Raw genomic sequence first — 27,985 nt, 5'->3', positions numbered from 1 at the left:
AACTTGATTTTCTTTCAATAAGTTTCACAAAAAACAGGTGTTTTTCCATTTTTAAAAAATGTATCGATACAAATGGCTGTTCACAGAGCGAAACCAGCTGTATGCATTTTGTCCTACATATCAAGAAGAGCCAAGACAAAGACTAGCCTTGATTAAAAAATAACTTTAAAAATATTGTGACGCGTTGAAACCTATTGCTATCCCTCTCACTGAAATTACCACGACAGCATTGTGCAAAGGTGACAGTGGCATATTTTAAGTATCATGATATTACAGTATCAGTTCCTCAGCAATGACAGAACAGCAACACTGGATAGTATCAACAATTATATTTTGCCCAAGTACATGATGGACTCTTCTTAAGCACACTACAACCTTAAGCTGTCATTGCTGTAGCTTGTCTTCTGCAGAAACCTAGAATGTACAAACAAGCAAACATACTTAATGTACAGCTGTTGGGTGATTTCCCAACCCCAAATCTGTTTAAATAGCTCATGTTGAAAAGAAAAGTTCACTTAGTTAAGTCCCAGAAGTTTTCAAATGACTCAGCTTTTCACAAAGCCTCCTGTCAGTTTTCAAAGGAAAATATGCTTTGTGCGTTAACTGTATCCTTTTGCTTTAGAAATTGATCGCTTTGCCGAATGACGCTGCTAGGTTAGCTTCCCTGAAGGCTTCAGACACAGTCTGTTGAGAACAAAAGAAAGTAATTAGGAAAAGGTAATGGGGGGTCACGAAGAGTCGGACACAACGAAGGGGGAACCTTGCAATTATCTGGATCTTCAATTAACTCACAGAGACAAAAATGACCAGACAGCTCACACCAACTTACTGGATGTGCGTGGCAAACTCTGGCAACATCTTCACACGATGCTCCATATTCCATTGCAAGAGCAGCTTCATTAATCATTTCTCCAGCACCCTGGAGGGAGAGAAGTTATTATGATGCAAGTAATAAATCTATGAGAAAAAATTAAAAGCAGAGGTACAGAGAACTATAAATAGAGCTCTGTGTATTCTGTATTTTTAAAAAGATTATCAAAATTTGGTGTCAAATCTGATTTGCATTACCCGTATTTTTCGCTCTATAAGACGCACCAGACCACAAGACGCACCTAGTTTTTGGAGGAGGAAGACAAGAAAAAAAATATTCTGAATCTCAGAAGCCAGAACAGCAAGAGGGATCGCTGCACAGTGAAAGCAGCGATCCCTCTTGCTGTTCTGGCTTCTGGGATAGCTGCGCAGCCTGCATTCGCTCCATAAGACGCACACACATTTCCCCTTACTTTTTAGGGGGGGGGGAAGTGAGTCTTATAGAGCAAAAAATACGGTAAATGCTTAAGGTAAGCAACGATACACCTAGCAAAGGCTTAGGGCTACCAATGAAATCTTCATTAAATTATGCAAGTACTGATTAGAAAAAAACCAAGTTTTACATATTATACATATGCATATTTCATCAGCTGCCATCTTTGAAGAGTTATTACCTTGTGAGGGAAAGCAACTGGGGAACACCACTTCTAAGATGCCATTGGCTTCTTATATTTGTATGTAATAGTATCATAAATCTGGGTTTCGATGCCTGTTTGCATGCTTTCAAGCATAACTTCATAGACATAAGGACTAAAAACATGCTATTTAAAAAACACCACCCCCATGAAAGTTGAGGTGCTCAGGATGTTTAAAGTTGTGCATAAGACCAAATTATATGCTTTTATCACTGCACACAGAGTGCTCTGAACGCAGTGTGCATGATGGGTTTTTTCATGTTCTGGTTTGCTTTTGTTGTTCTGTTAAAACCTCGGACTGAGAAGCACGGAGTAAGAGAAAAATCATACAACACAAAACTGTGGCCGAGTCCACTGTGCCGCACTTGGTAATGGCACAACATGACTGGGGATTTAGGAGCCAGCATGTGAAAAGCCTTAAATCTGCAATCCAAAAAAAATTCAAATTCTGCAGTGGACTAAGTTATGCAAGAAGGCATGTGTTTATTTAAAATGCCCATGAATCCATCATTTGTTGTGGAATTCTTAGGTTATCTTCTTGAATTATGGAAGGAAAAGGTACACAGAATACCAAGAGAAATGTAGGAAGAGCAACTGAGCTGTGGTAAACATTTGGGGATATAAACATTTTTCTGAAGTCTTACAAGCCGCCAGCAAATGCTTAAGAGGCCAGAAGTATGCATGCTTGCATATTATAAACGCCTGTCCACCAGAACCAAATACATTCAAGATTCTGAAGCACAACATGCAGATTCCGCATAGTACTCACTGCGCCTAAAATATGCGCTCCCAGCATCCTGTCTGTCGTTTTGTGACTTAGCATCTTCACCAAGCCGTCTGTGTCAGCGTTGGTCTTAGCTCGGCTGTTGGCAGCAAAAGGAAACTTGCCAATCTTGTATTCTACCCCCTAAAAAGTAAAAGACGGTTATGGGAGGCTGGACATTATCTCCTGCACCTGGCAGAAAAACTAAAGTACGACTTCTCTGGCAGTTCACTGCGTCTGTGTTCCAAAAGGCCAAGTTAGGGAGGGGGTGCTCACATCCTGCTCCACACAAAAGTATTTCCTACATAGAAAACTAGGTGTCCGGGAGATGGTTCTACCCAAACACAAATGTTTTGGGTGGAGATGCATTCAGTCCTGGAGTTGCAACCCTACCATCAGATGTGGTGCAGCCCAGTTTACATTTCCGTGAGTTCCAAAGAAGACATGACCATTATAGATCCATGTACAGAAACTGCTGCAATTGCTAAAGAATATTGAGTGGGGAGTGGACGCTTGATTTAAGGCAGTGGCACTCTCAAAACAGCCCCTTTCTCCAAATTGTTTTCTCCTCACTGAGGCTGCTGTAGCAGAACCTTACAGAAAAGCACTTGCTACTTGGGGACAAAAGGCAGGAAAACTGAAGAGCACTCAGAAGACACGTATGACACCACGTATGTAACATTCAGAACTGCAGCAGCATTGTTTCCAACATCCATGGGGTTCTCACTTCCGCAAGTTTTTAACAGTGGTTTGTTTCTGGGAGTGGGACTGAACAACATCTATGATTCCTAGCACCTGGCTTTGTGGACTCATGGCTTCTCTATAGCTATCTAAAACAGTAACTGGGAGGGGGGCACATCATGAAATGCTCCCTTTCCTCTCCGCTATAAACTGAAACACTGATATTCAAGCACATTGTTGCTACTGCCAGCTCCATTATTCTGCCCTTTGCTCCAAAAGAAATGCAGGTCCAGTTTGCACATCACATTTAGCTATCGTTAGCTTAGTGTTAACACACAAGCATTCAGGTACTCACAGTAAAAAAAAAATCACATTGCTCCACTCCTCCCCCCAGCTGTTCTGGTGCAGTGTTACTTGGCACTAAGCCATGGTTGGGTTTAGCTTTATGTCTGGACCCTGGCTGGTGGTTTGCCTCCCCTGAACAAACCATGGTTTAATGCAAAAGTGAAAAATAGATTTGAAAAGAAGACAGCACCACAAATGATCCAAGCAAAAAAGGAGAGCAGTGCCAACTGCTGCTGAATGCCAATGCCCTTTTAAAACATGTTGTAGAAAGGGGGGGGGATTATTGGGTTGTTCTTGTCTTTGTTTTTTATGCTTTTTATGTTTTTATGTTGTGATTTTATGTGGCGAGACCTGGGGGGAGGTATACAAATTTAATAGAGAGATAATAATAATAATTTTTTAGTGAAGTTCAAAGCAGTTGAAAGCAAAAAATACCTTCAAGAGTCTGAAAAGTTCTTAAAATTTATGGGTTGTCTGGAGCAAGAGCCTGGCGTTCGGATGATATTCTAAGCTAAGCTACCGTTTAGCTCTGGGCAGCAGGACTACTGGGTAAGGAGCAAACTGGCTGAGACGTTTGCAGCAAGTACCTGCACAATCATTAAGTTCATGCTTAGCCGTGGTTTGGCTTAGTGATGCATGCAAACCAGGGCATAGACACACTGCTCTACTATGAGCGGACAGAAGAAACTACATATAGTACCTCTTCTTTCAGCTGTTCCTCCGATTTTCCAATCCAGGCAACTTCAGGATGTGTGTAAATGACCGAGGGCACACAGTTGTAGTCAATGTGAACTGCACCTCCAGCGATTCCTTCAACACACAAAATACCTTCATCTTCCGCTTTGTGAGCAAGCATCGGTCCAGCAACTACATCGCCAATAGCATAGATGCTGCCAAGTAAAGAAAAACAAGCAGATAGACATAAAAACATGCACTGTAACAGCAGCGTTTGACCCAGTGTCCTGAATATACATGGAATAGGCTAAAAATAAAATAAAAAATACAACGAAGAGCCAAATCTCTAATCTAATTTGAAACTTTTCATTTTTTAAGGTAAATTGTCTTTGAGCTACAGTCTTGTTTTACCCCAAAGGTAAATGAAGGCCCAAGGTAAACGGGCTTGTTCTTGTCATCCTTTTCTAGCATATATTAATTATGATTGTAGCAAGAGTAACACAAGCCAAAAGAGGAGATTGTAACAATCTGACACACTATAAATCTTCCTCCACTTAACCAATGCTCCCGCGCTGAACTACAACCAGTTTTTATACCCATCTTGCTAATAATAATAATAATAATAATAATAATAATAATAATTTATTATTTGTACCCCGCCCATCTGGCTGGGTTTCCCCAGCCACTCTGGGCAGCTTCCATAGAAACCAAAAAACACTAAAATATCATACATAAAAAACTTCCCTGAATACAACTGAACCTTAAATTTAAAGTCAAAATACCAACTCAGAAAAAAACAATTTCCAACAGCCCAACAACCCATCTGATTACTTCACTTACTTTGGGACTTTGGTTTGGAATCTGTTGTTGATCGGGATTCTTCCCCTATTATCTAGTTCAATACCCACATGTTCCAGGCCAAGATTCTTAGTGAATGGGCGCCGCCCGATACAAACCAGAAGTACGTCACAAGTGATCACTTCTGCCTTGCCACCAGCAGCAGCTTCAATTCTGGGGAGAAAGGAGTAGGAGAGTGCTCATGAATGGAGAAGCAACACACTATTAGTACACGTGCTGTCACTGAATCCTGATCACTCCTTTTTATCTAACAGTTATGGGTCGTTACACGGATAATATGTCAAGGCCCTGCAAAACTACAGCAAATTATAGTTAAGCCATACTAAATTTACACATTTTTACATTCATGTCACAGTAAGTGACTACAGCAGTTCTCCAACAAACAGCTCAAACAAAAGAAATGTTATAATCATCTCATAACTGTCACAACACCAACATGTCTATAATGAATAGGTGGGATTGTCTCTTAAACCCCCCTCTGAATTGTTTTGACTGTGCATTGTCCAGCTCTTTTCTGAATCTTGCCAGCTGTGCCACAAACAATACAATCAAACGGCATAGGAATTTTGTGAAATTAGAGTCTACACATCGAGAGAGTAACAAATGCAAGTTTAAACTTTGTGGTTTTTATCCAGCCACTTTAATTCTGAAGGATAAAACATGCAACTCATGTAAGATTTTGAACAGGATGCCAGTGCCTATTACATTAGAAACATTTCTTTCTAAGATTTCCACCTGGTACCTGGACTTTTTTTCACTCATTCCTATTTTTTTATGATCGTACCATAACACATTAATTTGGTGAAATTGTATCCATCCAGTTAATTTATCCTTTAACTCTTCGTACGGTCTAATTTTCCACCCTCTTTCTGATTTAACTAGGAGATCTTCGTATGTCCATCTTTCACATTCCAGATTTAACTTTTTTGTTGTTAAGATATCAATTGGTGAAAGCCACCAAGGGGTGTCTCTTTCAATCAGCTTTTTGTTCCTGTTCCAAACTTCTAATAACGAGCCTCTAATGATGTGATTAGAGAAGCCTCTGTGGATCTTTCCTTTATCATGCCACAAATAAGCATGCCAGCCGAATCTAATGTTAAATCCCTCTAGATCCAGCAAATCCGTGTTTTTTAAAATGGCCCATTCTTTTATCCAACAAAGGCAAGCGGCCTCATAATAAAGTTTTAAGTTCGGAACTGCAAAACCCCCTCTTTCTCTTAGATCCGTGAGGAGTTTGAATTTAATTCTTGCCCTTTTCCCTTGCCATATAAATTTAGCTAAAGTTCTTTGCCATTAGAAACATTTCAATTTGTGCAGTGTAAGAGGCATAGGTAACTGTCATTATCCAAGATTAGCAGCTCCAAGAGGACTTGTCTGTGTTGTGTGTTTTTTTAAGCATGAACTAATGGATTACATCACCTATGTCAGCGGTAGCTCTGCAGATGTTGGACTCCCAACATCCATCAACCCCATCCAGCCTAGCCAATGGTCAGCAGGGATACAACCCAGTATATTTGATTCTACAATATACACTTTCCATGCCAATAACTACAGTTCTGTGAACATGTTTCCAGAGATGAAAATATATTTGAAGCAGCCTAAGAACCAGTCTCATATACAGTAATACCTCTGTGAACGTCCGCCTTGTCTAGTGTCCATTCCGGCGAATGTCCGCAGCAAACCCGGAAGTACTGAAACAGGTTACTTCCGGGTTTGCTGCCTGCGCATGAGCAGAAGTGCTAAATCGCACTTCGTGCATGCACAGAAGCACAAACCACTCCGCGAACAGACCCCGGCCACAAAACGAGGTACGACTGTATATAGGTAAAGGTAAAGGCACCCCTGCCCATACGGGCCAGTCTTGCCAGACTCTAGGGTTGTGCGCTCATCTCACTCTATAGGCTGGGAGCCAGCGCTGTCCGCAGACACTTCCGGGTCACGTGGCCAGCGTGACAAAGCTGCATCTGGCGAGCCAGCGCAGCACACGGAACGCCGTTTACCTTCCCGCTGGTAAGCGGTCCCTATTTATCTACTTGCACCCGAAGGTGCTTTCGAACTGCTAGGTTGGCAGGCACTGGGACCGAACGACGGGAGCGCACCCCGCCGCGGGGATTCGAACCGCTGACCTTTCGATCGGCAAGTCCTAGGCGCTGAGGCTTTAACCCACAGCGCCACCCGTGTATATAGATGCCAGTAATTCCACCACTCCCTTGACCCCAAGTCTGATCTGGGGCTAATTTAGGTTTTATAAAGAGAAGACAACCCATTTCTTTAAGTTACATATTTACATAGTTGCGTACATACTTACGAAACATCAATCTTTCCATCGGGTCTCTTGGTAGCACCGGTAACTTTAGTATTCAGTTTAAATTTAAACCCTTGCTTCTGGAGAATACGCTGGAAGTTCTTAGATATCTCCATATCAATACCCAATCCACCTACATGGCCCAAGAACTCCACAGCTGTCACATCTGCACCGAGACGCTGCCAGACTGAACCCTGCGATGTAAACAAGCCCATTTTTACTTTATTTTTTAAAAATTCATTTGACTAATGGCAACCATGGAAGATTAAACTCCACCAGAAATCTTTAAACAGCCCGGGAATGTTTTGTAACCTTTTGCACAACGCCTGCTACACTTTCATGACAATTTCACTGACTGATAAATTTCCTTAACTGGGAACACAATAAACTAGGAATGGGGAACCTGTGATCCTCCAGAGGTTATTGGATTGTAACTCCCATCATCTGAGTCCACTGGCCATGCTAGCTGGGCCTGATGGGAGTTGGGCGGGGTACAAATAATAAATCACAATTACAACATCTTCTGGAGGGTAACTTCCCCAATAGGTCTTGGAATAACAGCAGAATTTTTTATCATAATTCAAAGGCTTCCAGTCCTGCAGAACCCTGCTATATATCAGCCCTGTGCAAATATTCACTAAGCTCCACGTGTTCGATCGTGCAAGCATAGAATCATAGAATCATAGAGTTGGAAGAGACCACAAGGGCCATCGAGTCCAACCCCCTGCCAAGCAGGAAACACCATCAGAGCACTCCTGACATATGGTTGTCAAGCCTCTGCTTAAAGACCTCCAAAGAAGGAGATTCCACCACACTCCTTGGCAGCAAATTCCACTGTCGAACAGCTCTTACTGTCAGGAAGTTCTTCCTAATGTTTAGGTGGAATCTTCTTTCTTGTAGTTTGGATCCATTGCTCCGTGTCCGCTTCTCTGGAGCAGCAGAAAACAACCTTTCTCCCTCCTCTATATGACATCCTTTTGGTCATGCAAGGCTGCAAACCAGGACAGCCTGGAAATAAAGCCTGGATGGCGTGGCACCTCCACGTGCCAGTGGATAGAGAGCGGCTGCCATTTGCACAATTGTTCCCATATGGAAAACTATTTCTGCAATTGCAAGAATCGTAACAGCCGTATAAGCAGCCCCCATAGAAGGGCACTGGTTTATTCAACCCATGTTTCCTTAGTACCTTGACTGGTTTGCGTGACTCCCGACAGCCCAATAGACCGCTACAGGCAACTGCATGAGGCCCAGAAATATGTTTTCGCATGTCAACTGGGAATATTGACAGACGCTGAAAAAAATTAAAAGGAGGTAGAGCACTTCTTACCAGTTCCACACCAATGACTCCTGCTCCAATAACCACCATTTTTTCAGGGACTTGCTTCAAAGAAAGAGCCCCCGTGGATGAGACAACCGTATCCTCATCAATCTAAACAAAAGAAAAATAAATTCCCCCAAATATGAGACTTTTGTATAAAAGCATACACTTTGTATAAAATGCCAACATTTTTTCAAGGTAATATGTAATACAACAGCCATACCACCATTAACACACCCAATCTCCTCTGATCTCAGAAGTGAATATCTAACAGCTACCACACCATGGTGTGTTTAGCCTATTTGTATTTGCAAACGGGATTTGTTGCACATTATATATTTGAGCTAGTTTGCATGTTGCAAACACCTCTGGCCATAAGCAAGAAAAGTTTGACCCGGCCTAATTATGGTTCTTCTGAACCTAACCATGGTTTATTTCAGGGCAGCAAACCACCATTTGAAACCATGTTTTGATGCTGGCTTACAAATCTTGGCTTCCTATCAAGTGTGGTTTGCTATTACATTTCAACTTAGGAGCCTGGCTTAATCTTTGTTGTTTCAGTGCATTATTCTTGCCATTCAACCAGTTACATCAGCACAAGACAGAAGCAGCTAGAAAATGAAACCGTTCTCCCGACCAAGCAACTCTTGCTGGTACTTTTCCAGAAATGTTCCTCCTCATTCTGGATTGCATACATTAGTCACACAGAGGAGACCCCCTGAATGGAATGGGCAGAACTAACTTGGGCCTTTTAATTTCAATGGACTTAAGTGGATACAACTCTTTGCCTAGCAACAGGCTCCCTTCATCACACAAGCCCTCCGGTCTACCTTTGCTGTAGCTGTGCAAGGTGAAGGGACCTCAGCCTAATTTGCCAGCACATACAACTCAAGTCCTAGCAAACTAACATGATTCTTACACCTATGGAAGGTAACATAAATAACACTGAAAACAGAAGCAACAAAGAATACTAATGTTTCTATTTGACATCCCTGTCGCTGAAAAATTGTAACTTGTTACTGCAACATATTAAATGACCAAACAATGGCACCTGAGAGCTATCTGCTGCAGGGGTAGAAAAGGGTTAAGAATTTCTGATCCCAATATAATGTTAGGCATGTATCTGATTGAGGGAAGGAGAGGAGGGAAGATTTCTTGACTCAGGGCATGCCAAGCATAGCTGAAAATGTGGGGGTTTTTTGCAGTCAATCAATGGCAAGTAAACAGTGAGCACACTAGTAAAAAAGTTTAAAAATCAAGTCATACCGTAATTCCCGGGAAAGGTGTTACTTCTGAGCCAGTGGCTATGAGGATGTTCTTTGTATTAATGACCTGAGTGCTGCCGTCATCTTTCGTTGCGGTGACCTGGTTTTTGCCAGTTATTTTTCCAAACCCAGAAACATGTGTCACCTTCAAAAAAGAAAGCTCTTGTTAAACAGAATTAACTAAGAAACATTTCAGGTTGCAGCAATGCTATTCTTTACCCTGCTTAAAAGGAGGCACTGAAATCTGATACACAGAGGTTGATGGAGTAAAAAGCTTTTTGTGTTTTTTGTGACACAGGGCACACGTGAGATGTTTCAGTTTTTTATTGTGGCACACACTAGTGTTTTTAATCTAAGCAAACAACTCTTTAAGTTTCCGTGCATTTAACGAGCACAACTTTATCCTATCAGCATGCAGGTCCCAGTGATTCCCAAGAACACTCAAGAGGAGGCCAGCCAGCCACCTGTTTTTTAAAGTGTGAAGAAAGTACTGTATTTTTCGCCCTATAGGACACACTTTTTCCCCTCCAAAAATGAAGGGGAAATCTGTGTGCGTCCTATGGGGCGAATACAGGCTTTCGCTGAAGCTTGGAGAGCGAGAGGGGTCGGTGCCCACCGACCTCTCTCGCTCTCAAGGCTTCAGGAAGCTATCAGCAAGTCTGGGGAGCTCGCGGGAGTTCCCGCAGGGCTCCCCACGCTGCGGATAGCAGCCTGCCGCCCGGCGTGCAGGGCGCCCTGAAGCAGAGCGCCCCGCGCGCCGGGCAGACATCGGCCAGCCCCACAAGCTCAGGGGACAGCGAGGAGGCGCAGCGCCGCCATCCAGCTGTTCCCTGACCTGGTTTTGGGGGGGAAATAAAGGGAAATTTTTTTCCTTTATTTCCCCCCCAAAAAACTAGGTACGTCCTATGGGGCGGAGCGTCCTATGGGACGAAAAATACGGTATATAAACCAATATCTTCACTTTGAAAGGAAGCTTGGCCTACATATGAAGCAGATTAGATGGCTGGCAAGCCTTTAAAGAACAGGGAAAACTGTAAACAGCACACATATTGATGGGGCTTCCACCTTCAGCAGTTGCTAGTGGATATGCAGCCCATGATATCCTAACCAAGTTAAGAAAACTTCATCCTGTGGTTCTTCGGGGATGTATTTGACCATGTTCAGACTATATTTCTGAGCAAAAGGAGTTAATTATTGCTCTGTCTTCTCTCGCCAAGAACTATCGGTTTAGATTTGAAGATGGGATTAAAACCACTAATCTCTGGACAATAGCCAACAATCACCCTCAGGCAACATCCATCGATTTCAATGGGTCCACTCCCCGTATGACTTACTTGGGTATCATCCTCCATGTGATGAATTGCAAATTGGGCTGCCTTCCTGGCAACCACTTATAGAAAAGCGGCAACTTACACCAGCACCAACTTCTAAAGCGACTTGAGAAATGGCCAGGAATAGTGCAAGCAGTAAACTGCTTTTGGTTCAGAGTCCAGACGTACCTTGTTCTGTTTAAACAAGTGAGCAATTCCCCCTGTTAAGGCCTTGACTGCACCACTTTTCTGCTCCATCATCTTCTCCAAATTCAATTTGAGTCCTGTAACTATATAAGTATGTGCAAATGCAACACAGACTTTATTTTTGCAGACTTAAGCACATAGCAAAGTTCTTACAGTTCTATTAGATGCTTCAGTGAAACATCTAGCAAGTTTTATTAACTTAAGACACTAATAACTCCATCCTTCATGTATCTCCATTACCCCCCTGGGTGTACCCTACAATACTGAAGTTGTATCAGAGGATTCCTTTGAGATTTTCCACAAAAGACCCTGCTCTGAGATAAAACGTGGCGGCTGTGGACAAGGACTGGCTTGTGGCTGGGCCTCAGTTCTGCAGATCCTTTCCCAGGAACATTCTCATGGCACCAGAACTGAAAAGTGTGAGGTGCCGTCAGACTCGCACTATATCTTAATTGCTTTTTTATTGATAGACTATTCTGTAACATTTTGGACTTAGTAATTTTAATTTGTTTTAGTTTTCATTTGTTAACTACCTTGAAAGCACTATTAAAAGGGGGGAATACAAATGTCTTGAATAATAAAACAATGTTCAGTCTATTTATCATTTCAATTTATCCATTTAAAAGGTGTCTCTGATTAATCAGGTGTAATACACCAGCACCACTTTTCTTAAATAAAGCCCTCCTCCCCTTTCCTTCACATAGGAGAGCATGCCTCTTCAAAGAAGATGCCTGTCGCAACAAACTTAATCTAAAAATAAAGTCTGCTTCTTGCTTTAAAATGTTAGGGTTATTTCTGTGAATTCAAAAGACAGGTAATACATACAGCATGGGATGGTGACTAAAAGAAAGAGAAGCAGGCCTATAAAAGTGGCTTAAATATATATTTTTCCTAATGATTTAAGTTTGCTTAGATAAGAATCAAGACCATAGCCATGGAATAACCTGACCCTCCAGGTTGCTTCCCTGAATTTTTAGCTTTCATTTAGAACAAAATTGAAAGGCAAGGCTTCAAAGGCCAAAGAACATTCTGCTTTTTCATGCAGAGGGTGGAAGAACATTGCTTTTTCTCCTACCTGCTCTAAATCAAGCAGTGATTTATCAAATCCCACAGGAGCAGCTTGAGGAACGGAACACAGAGCTGCACCAGGAAGCAAGTGAAAGCCCTGCTGTGCACAAGGAATGTTAAGCACAATTCTTTCTATCAAAATTTAAGTCTTTTGCCCTTTCCTCTACAGACAAGAGCAACTCACGGACAATATTCTACCCAGTAGTTTAGACCAAAGTAATGTACAGGATTCCAGCTAAGTATTGGCCTGGCTGGCAAGTTTCTGGGTATATATAATTTTAATTTAATTAACATTATTTAATGCATTGCATCCTGTTAAATATGCAGAGTAGACTCCCTATATTTAGGGCTTTACACTATCTTAAGAGGATGCAGCAGTCTAACTCAATATCCAATCCCATAAATTATCTCACTATGCACTAGCACAGCAGAACTAGGATATTTGGAATGTCAACAGATGGTATTTCATACTTACCCTCGATTCCTCTACTAGCAAAGTCTTTTCCATGGGCCAAATGATACAGGTGTGAATTGTTTAGCAAGGCCTGTAACATAAAACAAAATTAAACTAAGCATGTAATTTCCACAGGGGATATTGTAGTAAAAGATGACTGAAGTTCAGGAGTGGCTAACCTGCAGCCTTCCAGATATCGTTGGCGTGACTGGGGCTGATGGGAGTTGGATGAGCATGGGTTAAGTCACCCTTGCTATAGTATGACATCACTACTATTTATCCTAAGATCTGAATGAAGTAATTTCACCTTGGTTATTAATATGTCTTCAGGAAAACACCGCCATGTTCAGTACTTGATGCCTGAATGAATGAATGGAAGCCTGAATGGACTACATAAGTTTCCACAAAGAACTTCCTTATCAATTCACATTATCTCAAATGCAATGTTCTTCAAGGGAGTCAGTTCACACAATCAGCTGCTTGTCATGAAGTAATCAAGTGACATAGGTGCATGTGTGAACCAATGCTCCATTAGTGATCGGTTTCACTGATACATCTTTGTAACTTTCATGCAGCTGGGCCCTGGGTCGGCAAACTAAGGTCCATGGGCCGGATCAGGCCCAACTGCCTTCTAGATCCGGCCCGTGGATGGTCTGGGAATCCAGGCAGCCGGCATAGCGCGCACACAATGGTTTTTGCAACTCAGCCAGCCTTGGGGGTCAAAAGTGAGGCGGGCAGCTGCTCAAGACAAGCCCCTTCTCCGTTTGTGATGCACACACAGCAATCTTTTCTTCCGGGGTGGGAGATGGGGAAGAGGGAAAAGGAACCACAGTTCGGATTTCCACCATGGTGCTGCCGGTGACTGACTTCAGGAAGGGCAGTTATGGCGGCAGGGGCTCAGAGGTCCCTTGGGAGCGGCACCCACCGGTGTCTGTGGCGGCGGTGCTTCCCGCTGGAAGAAGTGGGGAGAGCCTCGGTGGCTGCACTCAGATCTGCGCTCTGCTGGGGAGGCCGCTCATTAGCTACAGGGCTGACAGGAATGGCGCACTTACCTCAGCCCCCCACTACAAGAGAAATAATAACTGTCAATTGCGGCAGCTAAAAAAGCCAATGCAATTCTGGGCTGCATCAATAGGAGTATAGCATCTAGATCAAGGGAAGTAATAGTGCCACTGTATTCTGCTCTGGTCAGACCTCACCTGGAGTACTGTGTCCAGTTCTGGGCGCCACAGTTCAAGAAGGACACTGACAAACTGGAACGTGTCCAGAGGAGGGCAACCAAAATGGTCAAAGGCCTGGAAACGATGCCTTATGAGGAACGGCTAAGGGAGCTGGGCATGTTTAGCCTGGAGAAGAGGAGGTTAAGGGGTGATATGATAGCCATGTTCAAATATATAAAAGGATGTCATATAGAGGAGGGAGAAAGGTTGTTTTCTGCTGCTCCAGAGAAGCGGACACGGAGCAATGGATCCAAACTACAAGAAAGAAGATTCCACCTAAACATTAGGAAGAACTTCCTGACAGTAAGAGCTGTTCGACAGTGGAATTTGCTGCCAAGGAGTGTGGTGGAGTCTCCTTCTTTGGAGGTCTTTAAGCAGAGGCTTGACAACCATATGTCAGGAGTGCTCTGATGGTGTTTCCTGCTTGGCAGGGGGTTGGACTCGATGGCCCTTGTGGTCTATTCCAACTCTATGATTCTATGATTCTAATGTGTAAAACGCAAAGGAAGCAGCGTGGGTGTATGAGGGAACACCCCCTCCCCCCCAAAAAAAATCACACTTGGGCAATGTTTGGGTTGGTCTCAATAAGGGTTTTTGCCAAAAATGTGGGTCATAATCATGGCAACGTATAGTCCGGCCCCCCACAAGGTCTGAGGGACAGTGGACCGGCCCCCTGCTGAAAAAGTTTGCTGACCCCTCAGCTGGACACTTAAAAGCAAGTCACTTTCACAAAACCACCAGGAATTAAGCAAGAACGCAAAGGAGCAATATCAGCTCAGCGGAAGCATAGGGTTTGTGTTTGGCATTAATTCTACCCAATTAGTTGGGAAGTCACAAAGATTCTCAAAGAAAATGATACTTCAGATTCCAGAATAAAAAGACAACTACTTTCTTTGTTATCATATTTAAAAATAAATTCTTGGATTTAAACCACATGAGATTTATTTGCTCCTGTGGACATTCTATGTCTAATTCCAGAAGTAAAGCTGTATACTTTTTTTTTTTGGCTGGCCGTGGATCACCTAATAAACTTGTTTGGTTCTATAAATAAAAGCACATACAAAACTGAGATTTTAATAACTGTAGTCTTACCCCTACAGGTAAATTTAAAGGGGGGGGGGGAATATTAGGCAGCACCAGTGCCATATTATGAACATTGAAGCCTTAGGAGAAAGCCTCATTAGCCTGCTCTTTAATCTGGCCATGATCAAAACAGCCACACCTCCACTGTCAGAAAAATAATAATCAAGTGTAGGGTCAAGTACAGGTATTCTCAGCTGTTCCACAACCTATCAGGCATGCTGCATGAATGGAACTCACAGACCACCAGTGATCTGCAGACTATAGTGTAAGAACATCTGGTCTAGAGTACACCTGGCTAGATGCATCAAGCACAGCAGCCAAACCCAGCCTCCAAGACAAAGATTAAATAAAGTAGTATTTGTTTATTTTACATATCTGTATTTTATAGTAGTGTTAGCTGCTGCTTGTTAGGCCCCATGATTAAATCCTGATGGCCGGGTTTCACTCATGAGAGTTATAGACACACCAGGTTGACTTAAATAACAAATGTGGTGGCAGCTGACTATCAGATCCTGGCAACAACCAACCATTTAAGGTGAAACCGCTTTTCCTTCTTTTATTAAGAAGGATATAATCCCATTAAAAACTGAATACTAATATAGTGGTACCTCGGGTTAAGTATACTTAATTCGTTCCGGTGGTCTGTTCTTAACCTGAAACTGTTCTTAACCTGAAGCACCACTTTAGCTAATGGGGCCTCCCACTGCTGCCGGAGCACGATTTCTGTTCTCACCCTGAAGCAAAGTTCTTAACCCGAGGTGCTATTTCTGGGTTAGCAGATTCTGTAACCTGAAGTGTATGTAACCCGAGGTACCACTGTATCTGTTATACATTTCCACCCTACCCTTCCTCCAAGGGCTTGAGGTACCTGATTCTCCCACATCCATTTAATCCTCACAGCTACAATTCACGTAAGGTCGCTCTTGAGTTTCCACGTTCAGCCTCTCTGTCCTAATTATGGTCTGACACACTAGCCAACACACCAAAGCTACTGCAAAACGACAATTCATGACTTCTCATACTGTGGGACCATATTGGCTGTGAGTCCTGGAAGACTTGCTCCCTGCCCTTTCCCACTTGGCCTGAGATAGTGGAGGCCTGACGGACTCCAACTACAAAAGCTGAAGCTGCTGAACAGACTCTTGGGTAGGGATACTGTTTAGGAGTTCTTGTTGCTGTTATTGATATTAAATTTTTGGTATCTTTATTTTTAGATCCTCTATTATTTATGTGGAAATTGTTTCAGTTCAGCTGTGTACAGGGTACCAGGTATGCGGTACCAGGGTGCAAAAAACTGCCCAGTGCCCCCATATTTTTTTTGTTGAGCTTTTTTTTCCAGGGGGGGCAGCTCAGAGTTGTTGAGCTTTTGGGGGGCACACAACTCTCTCCCATGCCACTGTGGATGGAGGGAGGAGAGCAATCCCCACAGGGGCTTGGGAGGGAAGCTGCTCGTCTCAATGGCCCGCCAATCCAGGCACGCAGGAGGGCAGAGCCGGCAGGATGCCTCAGTGCCCGCAGTAGAGAAGCCAGCGATGCTCCAATGGGCTCTGCTCTGCAGCGGTTGGCCTGGCTCTTCAATCCCCGGACTCCAAATCTCAGCCCCGGACTCTTGGCCTGTCCCCCCTGAGAGCCTGGTGCCTTGGTGCCCCGCACCCTTAGCGCCTATGGGTAAGCCGGCCCTGGCTGTGTACTTTTTGGAGCGCTTTATTTATTTATGACTACTTCTGCTATGCTTATGATTATGTAAATCTTTTCATGGCTTTAACTATGGAAAGGCAGCATGAAAATAAAATGAGGATGACGATGCAGATTTGATTAAGGATTTTCCCACCATGAAGCTGATGAGCCCCAGTAGTACCTCTGTGCAAAAATGAATGCAGGTGTTCCTCCAATCTAGATACAGCACAAGGCGAGAACTCAAAACTGTACCTACCTTAGAAGGTATGCATCCCACATTCAGACAGGTCCCTCCTAGTGTTGCATTCTTCTCCACACAGACAGTCTAAGAATTAAAAGGGAAAGGAATTTTCATAAAACAGTCTCCCCGCCATAGATCAAATAGGCCACAATGGGTTCCTGCACTTTTATTTTCCAACAATTCATTCTTTTTTTCTTTCTTTCTTTAGAACACTCCTATAAGCATTCTTTTCTAATGGCAAAACATTCATCTTGTTAGACAGCTCCCATCGTTCCTAACCAAGGGATACTCTGACCAGGCCAGGGCTGATCAGAGTTGGATTGCAACAACATCTAGTGAGTCATAAGTTCTCCATCACTGCTAGAGAGAAACAGAGCATCACAGATCTTCTGAAGAAATGTCTGATATAACCTGATCTGCTTCGAAGACACCATTATTGTCTACTACATAATAAAAGCCACATCTCTATATGAAAGAGACAGACTGATGAAGAGTTTATTCTTAAAGCTTTTATTTCAAAATGAACCTGCTATAATGTGTATTCTCTATTTATTAGATGTATCTGGCATATTTAGCCTCCTTCTATCTGTGCCAAGTGAAGCCTGCACATTACCTTTCCAATGTGATGCAGCTTTTGTTCAACAAACAACTCTTTCCCCCAAGTTTGTATAGCAGGTTCTTTAGACTGCAGGCAATTCAGAAGAAAACAAGGGATCCGGCTGGATCAGGCAAATGTCCCATCTAGTTGAGCTTTCTCACAGTGGCCAACCAGATGATGATGGGAAACCCGCAAGACCCAAAAGCGCTCTCCCCCTTCCAGTTTCCAGTAACTGGTATTCAAAAGCATACTGATTCTAACAGGTAGAGCATAGCCATCATGTTTATTAGCCACTGATAGTCTTGCCCTCAATGAAATTGCCTAATCCAGGCATAAGCAAACTCGGCCCTCCAGATGTTTTGGAACTACAACTCCCATCATCCCTAGCTAACAGGACCAGTGGTCAGGGATGATGGGAGTTGTAGTCCCAAAACATCTGGAAGACCAAGTTTGGCTATGCCTGGAATCCTCTTTTAAAGCCATCCAATTTGCATCTTCAAGGTACAGACAGCCAAGCTACAAATGGTCGTCTTCCTTTTGACATAATTGCAAGAACCACAACTGCAAGATTATCTGCACCACGGCTACATTATGTGATTCTTCTCATCCTGTTTCCTTACCTTAAAGCCAAGTTGAGCAGCTTTGATTGCTGCAACATACCCTCCAGGGCCAGATCCAATGACAGTAACATCGGCATCAACTGACAGAAAAAGATGTCAGATGTTTATAAGATGTGGAAGATGTAAGAAAATATTTTACATTTAAAAATTTTCCAGTCAAATATTGCACGGACAGAAAAAGAGAAGCAGATCCACTGAAATCGACAGACATGACTAAGTCCATTTTTTTTCAGTGGGTCTGCGCAGAGTATCTTTCTTGGATACAATCCCTCTACCTATTCTTTAAAATGAGAAGAAAGCAAGAAATGCAATTCTTTCCATTTAAAAAGAAGAAAGTTTCTGAACATGTACAAGTGCTGCATTAATTTTGACTGGAATGCAATCGAAGTCCATTTGCATGTGTTCCAATGCAATTAATTGCACATACTTAAGAGATGTATGAGGACATTTACATTATTACATATTTATTAAAATGATTTATATACTGACTTAAAAGCAAAAGTTACCAAGACAGTGTACAACATAATAATGCAAGATAGTCCACTAAAAGATATTTCAGTAAAAAAAAGCCTACTGGAACAATAACTGATACAACAATCCAAGTAAGCAATCTAACTGATCAGTCTTCCATGGCTACAGAATTGTTATTTATCAACATCTTTTTTATTATAGCTAATATCACAAAAATACATCGGTAAGCTTGAAGTATTGTAACACAATGTTTGTGGTATTTCAGCTGTATTTTCCTTTTAAATACATGGAAAAGGGGCCTGATCCTTTCCAGTCACTACTTCCATGTATCTTGAAGGGGAAAAAATTTTTTTTTCCTCTTCTGGAATCTGCATTGCTGCCACAAAAAATGTGGAGAAGCAATCTTCATGTGTTGGTCAGGCAATGATGCAACTTTTCACAATGTAGTAACATCTTAATAATCCTGAGGAACATCACATAGGCAGAGATGGCGAAACAATGACCCAAAATATTTAAATGTACAGTTTGATGTGACTTTTGAAGTTACATAATATTTACCTTGGTCAGCATAGGTTCTTAAAGGCACTACAGAAATGCCTTGTAAGCCAGGCTGGATCCGGTTAAAATGGCTTCTCTGATTTGAAAAACAAGAAGAAATAAATTTATGTTCTCCAATAAGGATAGTGTATGTATTAAAAAAACACACAAATTGTTACTCACAGGATTAACTAAACTCATTAAAATTCAACATTCATTTTAAAACCTTCACTTGTATTCCTAAGGAGACATAAATTTGTGGGTCATTTTCTTCTTCAGATCCTCAATATCTGTATTTATCATTTGAAACAACTAGGGTGGGGTGGAAATTATCACAGTGTATTGGTAAAAACCCTGCCTCACTTGTGTGATTTCTGCACACTGAGCAACACTTTTGTTTGCTATGCATCATTAGCTGCTGGAGTTAGAAAAATAAATGTTGGGAAAGTTCCATGGAAATCTATTTTAATGAGCACCTATTCTGAACATTGCCTTTCACTGCTGATAGGAAGTGGCAAAGTCTATGTACAGATAAATCCACAAGTCAACACTTCCTCACTTCTTTTTGACCTCTGACTTATTAGAAATACAAAGACTGACAACTTTTGAACACTAAAGGTCTCTGTGAAGAATGCAAAAGGCCTCACAGACCGCCTGGCATCTCTCATCACAAGGCGATACTCTCTAGTGCAGAACAGCTAACAAAATATGTCCTTTATTTCAGAATATGACAGAAGCAGAGCCCCTTCTTTTTGAATTCTCCTCCTGGAAAAGTCAAAGGAATAAGCCTCTCTACCAGGCTCAGACGCAGAAGCCATAAAAAGAAACAAGTAATGCAAAGTAGAATTAAGTAGATCAACGGATTGCCAAGTCAAAGGGGGCTTCTTGTTTGTTTTTTAAAGAGATGGTAATAATAAATTTGCAGGAAGCTGCTGCAACCCTCTCCCTTACCAGCCCATGTTTCTTGCTTAGGTTTGCTGCAACCACATGCAAAGATGCCAAGCCCATTCACCACCCACCAGCGCAGGTAGCATGGCTTGGTGGTCAAAACAGTAGCAGAGTCCTCCTTGCCTCTCTCAGACTACCCTGACACCTTCTCCTCAGCTAAGGGGGAACTTAAAACCCACCCCAGCAGAGAGAGAAGCAGCAGCATATACCGTATTTTTCGCTCTGTAAGACACACTTTTTTCCTCTTAAAAACCAAGGGGAAATGTCTGTGCGTCTTACGGAGCGAATGTGTGGTCCCTGGAGCTAAATTGCCAGAGTGCGGCACGCTCCTGAGCTGCTCTTTGGGGCTGGCGGGGGAAACCCGGGCTTCCCCCGACAGCACTCCCTCTAGCTGTTCTAGCCTCTGCCTTAGCGGCACAAAGCCTCCGCAGGGCAGCGGGGAGCCTTCATCCCACTGCCCTGCGGAGGCTTTGCACGGCTATCTCTGGCTTTTGCGGGAGGCGGGTCCCCAAGAGCCACGCTCCCTTTAAAGAGAGGTGGAGGGAAAGCCAGGAGGCTTGCTTTCACTGAAGCCAGGAGGGCAAGAGGGATCGGTGTGCACTTGCTCTCCTAGCTTCAGGGATAGCCCCGCAAAGCCTCCTGAGCGAAGATGGAGGAGCGCTCCCTCTTAGCTCAGGAGGCTTTGCGTTCCTTTCTTATTTCTTGTTTTCCTCCCCTAAAAACTAGGCGCGTCTTATGGCCCTTTGCGTCTAAGGGAGCGAAAAATACGGTATACTGCAGCCTACACTAGATGCAAGGTGCAATACACCTGCTGGGATAGCTCAATTCCAATGCTGCAATTCTATGAAATGGCTACCACAGCACTAACAGCTGTTGGGCTTTTGAGGTTTTGTGGCCTTATTCCCTCTGGCCTGTCCCAAAGCTCCATGTGCATAACAAGCCGGAGCGGACAGCTTCATCTTCTTGTTGAAATCCATCTGTCTCGGGAGGCAATTGAGTTGTGCGTCTTTGGGGGTGAAATCAACCTGTTGGGACAGTTGCAGCGTTTTGTTGCCGCTCTGGAGCAGATGACATCGTACAGTTGTTGCTGTGCTGCTGCAGCAGCAATAAAAACTTCATAGCGGCGAATAAAATTTCATATTGGTGCCCCAATAAAACAGGTAGCGCTGTTTGCAAAGCTAAGCAGCGTCCAGCATGGTTTCAAACTGGATTTTTTTTTGGGGGGGGCTGCAAGTTGAGACTCCTACATTGCAGAGAATTGGATTTAGATGACTCTCCGGATCCCTTGCAACTCTACAATTCCATGATAAAGGAACACACAAAAATTACCTTACACCAAACAGTGTTTGGTCTGGGATGGCTAAATTGGTAGAGCAAGTGATGCTTCAACTCAGGGCAGTGGGTTCGAGCCCCACATTGGGCAAAAGATTCCTGTAGTGCAGGGGGTTGGACTAGATGCCAGGCCCTTTTAAAATGTGGCTCTCTGTGGGGTGTTACTGGGTTGTTGTTTTTATTTTGATTATATCTGTTGTGGCTTTGTATGTTGACCTTGTTCTGTGAGACCTTCGGGTAGAGGGCGGTATATAAATTCACTGAATAAAATAAAATAAAAATAGATGACCCCCGTGGTCCCTTTTCCAACTCCGCAATTCAGATCATACGGGCTGATGGCCGCCTAAAGCACAGCTCTTTCTTCGGCCCACCGGCCTCGGGGAGACTGTAGCCCCGACGGGACTCCCAAGGGGGGAGCACAGCGGCCTCCTGGGCGGGCGGCCGATTCCCCCTCACAGCCGCAACCTGGAGCGGCTTCCCGCCCGCGAAGCAGGTGCTCCGCCTCGGAGCTTCCCCTGTTGAACAGCTGCCTGCCAGAGGCGCCAAGACCCGACCGGGCCCAAGGTCGGAGCGCGGCCTCGCCGGGGCCTCGCCTGAGCTCCCGCCCGCCCTCTCGCCCGAGGCAGCGGCGAGGCCCGCCACTCCTCCCCGCCCGCCCCCCTCCGGGCCGCTACCTGGGCGAGAGCGCAGTAGACGCGGCTCCAGCTCTGCATGTCGGCCTCGTTCGGGCAGCGTCGCTGCCGCCTCAGCGCCAAGCACCTTCAAGGTTCGCCCTTCTCCGCCCGGCGCTCTCCGAGGCGGCGGCTGCGGCGACGAGTCGCGCAGGCGCGCGGCGGGAAAGCGAAGCCGGCCTCCGCGCGAATGCCAGGTCCCGGAAAAGGGCACGCAGCGTACCCACCCACCCCTAGCGGAGGAGGTCTCTTAGCGCAGGCCCGGCGCGACCATCAGATGCTCGCGCAGGCGCGCGGCGGGGAAGCGAAGCCGGCCTCCGCGCGAATGCCAGGTCCCGGAAAAGGGCACGCAGCGTACCCACCCACCCCTAGCGGAGGAGGTCTCTTAGCGCAGGCCCGGCGCGACCATCAGATGCTCGCGCAGGCGCGCGGCGGGGAAGCGAAGCCGGCCTCTCGCGAACGCTAGGTCCCGGGAAAGGGCACGGCAGCGTGCCCCACCCTCCTAGCAGAGGAGGACGCCTAGCGCGGCAGAGGCTCGCGCAGGCGCAAGGAGGGAATGTGAAGCCGGCCCCGCGCGAAGGGCAGCCCCCGCGGCGATAAGGCGCCTGGGATGCTGAGCGGGCCTTGCGCCTCCGAGGGTCCCAGGGAGCGCCTGGGAAGGCACAATGTGGTTTAAGCGCGAGGCTCTACACTCACATTTCAAGACGGATAGCCGTGTTAGCTTGTTGGCAGCGGGAAGAAAACAAAAGCGAGTCGAGGTTAACACGTGTATTAGTCACTTGTGGAAGGAGTCGACCCATGCTTGCACCCAGCAGCAGGAAACAAGCTAGGGTCCCTGGGCAATTTTTAACATCTATATGAAGCCGCTGGGAGAGATCATCAGGGGGTTTGGACTGGGTGTCCATCAATATGCAGATGATACCCAGCTCTACCTCTCTTTCAAATCAGAACCAGTGAAGGCGGTGAAGGTCCTGTATGCCTGGAGGCGGTTGGAGGATGGATGGCGGCTAATGGATTGAGGTTGAATCCTGACAAGACAGAAGTACTGTTTTTGGGGGACAGGGGGCGGGCAGGTGTGGAGGATTCCCTGGTCCTGAATGGGGTAACTGTGCCCCTGAAGGACCAGGTGCACAGCCTGGGAGTCATTTTGGACTCACAGCTGTCCATGGAGGCACAGGTCAATTCTGTATCCAGGGCAGCTGTCTACCAACTCCATCTGGTACGCAGGCTAAGACCCTACCTGCCCACGAACTGTCTCGCCAGAGTGGTGCATGCTCTAGTTATCTCCCGCTTGGACTACTGCAATGCGCTCTACGTGGGGCTACCTTTGAAGGTGACTCGGAAACTACAACTAATCCAGAATGCGGCAGCTAGACTGGTGACTGGGAGCGGCCGCCGAGACCACATAACACTGGTCTTGAAAGACCTACATTGGCTCCCAGTACGTTTCCGAGCACAATTCAAAGTGCTGGTGTTGACCTTTAAAGCCCTAAATGGCCTCGGCCCAGTATACCTGAAGGAGCGTCTCCACCCCCATCGTTCTGCCCGGACACTAAGGTCCAGCGCCGAGGGCCTTCTGGCGGTTCCCTCATTACGAGAAGCAAAGCTACAGGGAACCAGGCAGAGGGCCTTCTCGGTAGTGGCGCCTGCCCTGTGGAACGCCCTCCCATCAGATGTCAAAGCAATAAATAACTACCTGACATTCAGAAGACATCTTAAGGCATCCCTGTTCAGGGAAGTTTTTAATCTGTGATATTTTACTGTATTTTTGGTTTCTATGGAAGCCGCCCAGAGTGGCTGGGGAAACCCAGCCAGATGGGCGGGATACAAATAATAAATTATTATTATTATTATTATTAAGATACTAATTAAAATCTGCTGTGGTTTCAAGGCTGCAACACTTTCTTCAGGAATATTTCACGTACTGTGCGAGTAATAACTTCCAAGTAAACACAGCTGCCAATGACTAACTGACCACTTAAGATATGAGGGGAAACACATCAAACACTGTACTCCCAATTCATAGTCAAATACCTGAATAAACAGAAATATTTTAGCCTGGCAGCTTAAAGCAAACAATGATGGTATCAGGCATACTGAGGAGAGCATCGCACAAATGGAAAGCCATCTCTGAGGCGGCCCATTCTCATGTTGCCACCCTCTGCACCTCCCTTAGAGAAGGCACACCAAGAAGGACCTCTGATAACAAACAGAGGCTGGATCTACATTGATCTGCTAAACTTTCTTTTTTAAAAAAAAGTTATATAAAGTTTAAAAGGAGTTTCCCATTATCACTGGCTCGCTGCAGAGCTGTCTGGTATCACATTTTAATAACGCATTTATAACGTTTTAAATGGCGAGTGTGGATTAGTCCACAGTGTCCAAGTAGGTTCGTACAAGGAAAGGCAGCCCTTGCAGGATTGAGATCCTGAACATAAAGCTTTATAGGTTAAAATTAACACATCAAACAGAGCAGAAACTAAAGGATAAGCAGACCTCATATCATAGTGTATTACCAACCACACACGTCAAAACTCCAAGTGAACCACTCTGTATAAAAAGCAAGGGGGTTAAAATTATCATGAATACAACAAATGTGATTTTGTAAGAGACCTCAAAATATCCGCCTTTTCATACATGGGGGAACTCTCCTCAAAGAGCGAAATAGATTTTCCGGTACTCATCTTTTAGTTATCTCAACATGACAGAGTCTTCCATAAGGTGGCAGCATATGCCAATTTGCAATATTCTTACTATTCCCTTCCTCAGCTTTTAATAGCCAGAGACAAATTAGAATGCTGTGATTTAGTAGTCGGCAGGATATAAGGAAAAATACATAGGAATGGCAACCCTATTGATTCCAGTAGTTCGTGAAGACACTTTATTAATCAAGAATTAACCCTGACTCAGTTCTGGCATAAGGCTTTATAGGTTAAAACCAGTATTTCGAATTGAACCCAGAAATTAATTGGTAGACAGTACAGTTATACAAGAATCAATGCTATGCATTCAGATCGCCTCACCCCAGTCAGCAATTTCGCCACTCAATTCTACACTACCGACCTTGAATAGGATATGGTATAACTCAACACCAAAACCCAGCGGCGTACCATCCGAGAGAGAGAGACTGCTAGTCTCCATGAGACTATATTTCCTTAGCCCCACGTCATGCATAGTTAATGCTCCCAAGGACGAACTTTGGCGATAGGAAACTAGAGAGAAAAGGCTCTTTACACAGAACAGCCTGGCTTCACGATGTACGTGGCCCGAGTGCACATTGCTAACACTTCTCTGTTTAGAACCCTAATAAGTCCATTGCCTTGAGACCCCAGAGACAAACTAAACAGTTATTTGTGTCCACTGTCAGGTCTATCCCTTGGTGGCTCCCAAATAGGGCTGGCTCCTCGCTTGACTGGCGGTGATGCAGCACTTCAGATATCCAGTCACACAGAGGTGGACTGTTCCCTAGACAACCCACTTGGTCCTTGCCCAGAATCCAAATCTTCGCTGCTCAAGCTGCCAGGGCCTTTCCCAGGATCGGCTCCTCTCGCAGTTCCTGATCCATGCACCCCAGCATGCTAAGACCTTCCCCTGGGTTGGACTACTCCAACTCCCCAAGCTCCTCCATTCCTTGTCTTCTGACCACATCTCTATGGGGCTCCGTACAGATTTCAAACATGCCTCTCAGAATGCTTTTGAGCCTCTTCAGTGCTACTCGAATGCACACGTGGAAGATGGAAATACATTTTTAAAAAGCCGTTGTAATAGGTGTCTTAATTCTATCAGATGACCAGGCATGAAAATTGATTTTTCAACTGCATCACAAACTCCCTCTGTCACTACATGCATTGTAACTGAGGCGCATTTTGAGCTGTGTATAGTTAGGGATGGCTTCCTCCCCGCAGATTTCCTTCGCCTTTCTTCTTCTTCTCTGCTGCCTATTAAAACCGACCCAGCTGTCAGAACTTCGTTCATCCGCTTTCCCATTCTGCTACCGGTATTCCAAGGAGGTGGGTTGGTTGCGGGTTGGGGTTTTTCTTCAAAACAGCATGTGGGTCAGTTGTGGCTTAGCGTTTCCTTCAAAGCAGCATGTACAAGTGTGTATGGCAATTGTGCATCAGTGCAAGTATATATGGCAATACTGGAAAAGGCACTGCTGAGGCTGTTAAGCTTTTCCAATCTCCTTGTGAGTTTTCCTGGAAAGCCACATTTAGGTGAGGGGCACAGTAAGGAAATGCAGTTGGTCAGGTTGATACCTGTGAGGTTGCATCAAAGTAATATGGGCCAACATCCAGTTGGGTAGGTAGGGGAGGACTTTTTATTTAAATTGGGAGGGGGGGTCTCCACGTTAGCTGGAAGAGAGCATGGTGACATTTAAAGTTGCCAAAGTATCATGGTAAACTCTGGTAGTAATCCAGATTCCCAAGCGATCGCTGAAATGTTTTCAAATGCACCTGCAGTTTTTGGATAAAGCATCCTCTTACATCATCATCAAACCTTTTATTGGCATCACATGCAAACATCCAAAACAAATCAATACAGAATTACCACTTCCCCAGTGGCACAAAACATTTGCTAAAAGAAAGGAGGCAGAGCAGTCTATCATCACATCTCTTGGTCTCCAGGGAGATCAGATGTCTGCAGTGTATTTCGACGACAAAAAAACAAATAGAGATATTTAGCCACTAACTTGGTGAGCTCCTGATCATTCCCCAGTAATAAAAAATGTATGACCTCCAGCTCTGGTTTCCATTTGGGGATGCAGAGTTGATCTAGAAATTGCTGTCGGAGACCAGCATATAGTTTACAATTAAGAACTGTATGTGATAGGGTTTCCAGCAGGTGGTCTTCACCTGGGCAAGTTCTTTCTCCTTCCACCCTGCCTGAGAACCTTCCCCAAAGGAGGTTTGATGGATTTGAATTAAACCTGGCCAGCGAAAATGCCCTTCTTTCTTGAGGGTTAAGCAGAAATTCAAGGTAATTGTGGTTAGTTTCATGTGCCCAAGAAAGTTGAAAATAAAGAGGGGAACATGTTTTCTCTGCTGCTACTGTTAGTTCTTGGCGTTCAATATCCCACAACCTAGTTTTTATTATAGCCTTGGCAGATGGTAGGGACATCGCTCGCAAAAAGTTCCACTGACAGCCTGAGTTGCTGTACCTTCTTGTTAAACTGTTGTAGCCCTGGGGAAAGAAAGGGGTCTAACAAAACTTCGCTGAGGAGAGGAACTTTATCTGATGTAAGGCAGATATTTAACCAACATAGAAGAAATCTTGCCCAGGCAACAGTCTCTACCTTGTGTTGACCTCCCTCTAGACACAAGGCTGCATAGGGCACACAGCATGGGACAGTAAAAATCTTGAAGAGGAAAGCTTACTGCACTCGTTCTACCAACTGGGTAAACCCTGGCAGCCAGACTGGAATACCATAGAGCAATTGAGCTATAACTTTGGCATTGAAGACCTTAAGGGCAGAAGTGATATGTGATTTACCTCTTGTTATGAAAAAACGCATTATGGCCTGCATAGACATCTTACTGGCATTCACCGCCGTTGCACAGTGCGTGGACCAGAGAAGCCTATGATGGAATGTAATTACCATATAGTTGAATTTGAATTTCCCACCAAATACCCAGCTATAGCTCTTGCGTGAATTCCCAAAAATCATTATTTTGCTTTTGTCAAAGTTCATGCACAATTTCATTCTGGCCAGATAGTCAATACAGGAGTTTAATCGCTTTAAACCAATTCTTGTCCGTGAAAGCAAAATCATATCATCTGCATATAGGAGGATGAGAATGCTTGATGCTTTGAGTTTGGGGCCAGCGCTGAGTCA

At 44.4% G+C, this 27,985-nt stretch overlaps 1 protein-coding gene across 1 annotated transcript; it reads right to left on the bottom strand.

The window, feature by feature from the left end:
• Nucleotides 1-38: 38 nt before the first annotated feature.
• DLD (dihydrolipoamide dehydrogenase) lies at nucleotides 39-22,335 on the bottom strand. Its single transcript, XM_053406166.1, has 14 exons — nucleotides 22,156-22,335; nucleotides 19,223-19,298; nucleotides 18,194-18,273; nucleotides 16,991-17,059; nucleotides 12,776-12,845; nucleotides 11,215-11,315; nucleotides 9,717-9,860; nucleotides 8,460-8,561; nucleotides 7,136-7,326; nucleotides 4,810-4,980; nucleotides 3,995-4,184; nucleotides 2,275-2,412; nucleotides 830-919; nucleotides 39-684 (listed from the first exon to the last, which is right to left on the bottom strand). The coding sequence occupies exons 1-14, from the start codon at nucleotides 22,192-22,194 to the stop codon at nucleotides 619-621; spliced, it is 1,527 nt and encodes a 508-aa protein (XP_053262141.1). The 5' UTR covers nucleotides 22,195-22,335; the 3' UTR covers nucleotides 39-618.
• Nucleotides 22,336-27,985: the final 5,650 nt, after the last annotated feature.

Source organism: Podarcis raffonei, chromosome 10 (genome assembly GCF_027172205.1).
Source record: "Podarcis raffonei isolate rPodRaf1 chromosome 10, rPodRaf1.pri, whole genome shotgun sequence".
NCBI lineage: Eukaryota > Metazoa > Chordata > Lepidosauria > Squamata > Lacertidae > Podarcis > Podarcis raffonei.
Note: the sequence above shows the minus strand (reverse complement) of the source record. Positions and strands in the feature narration are given on the sequence as shown.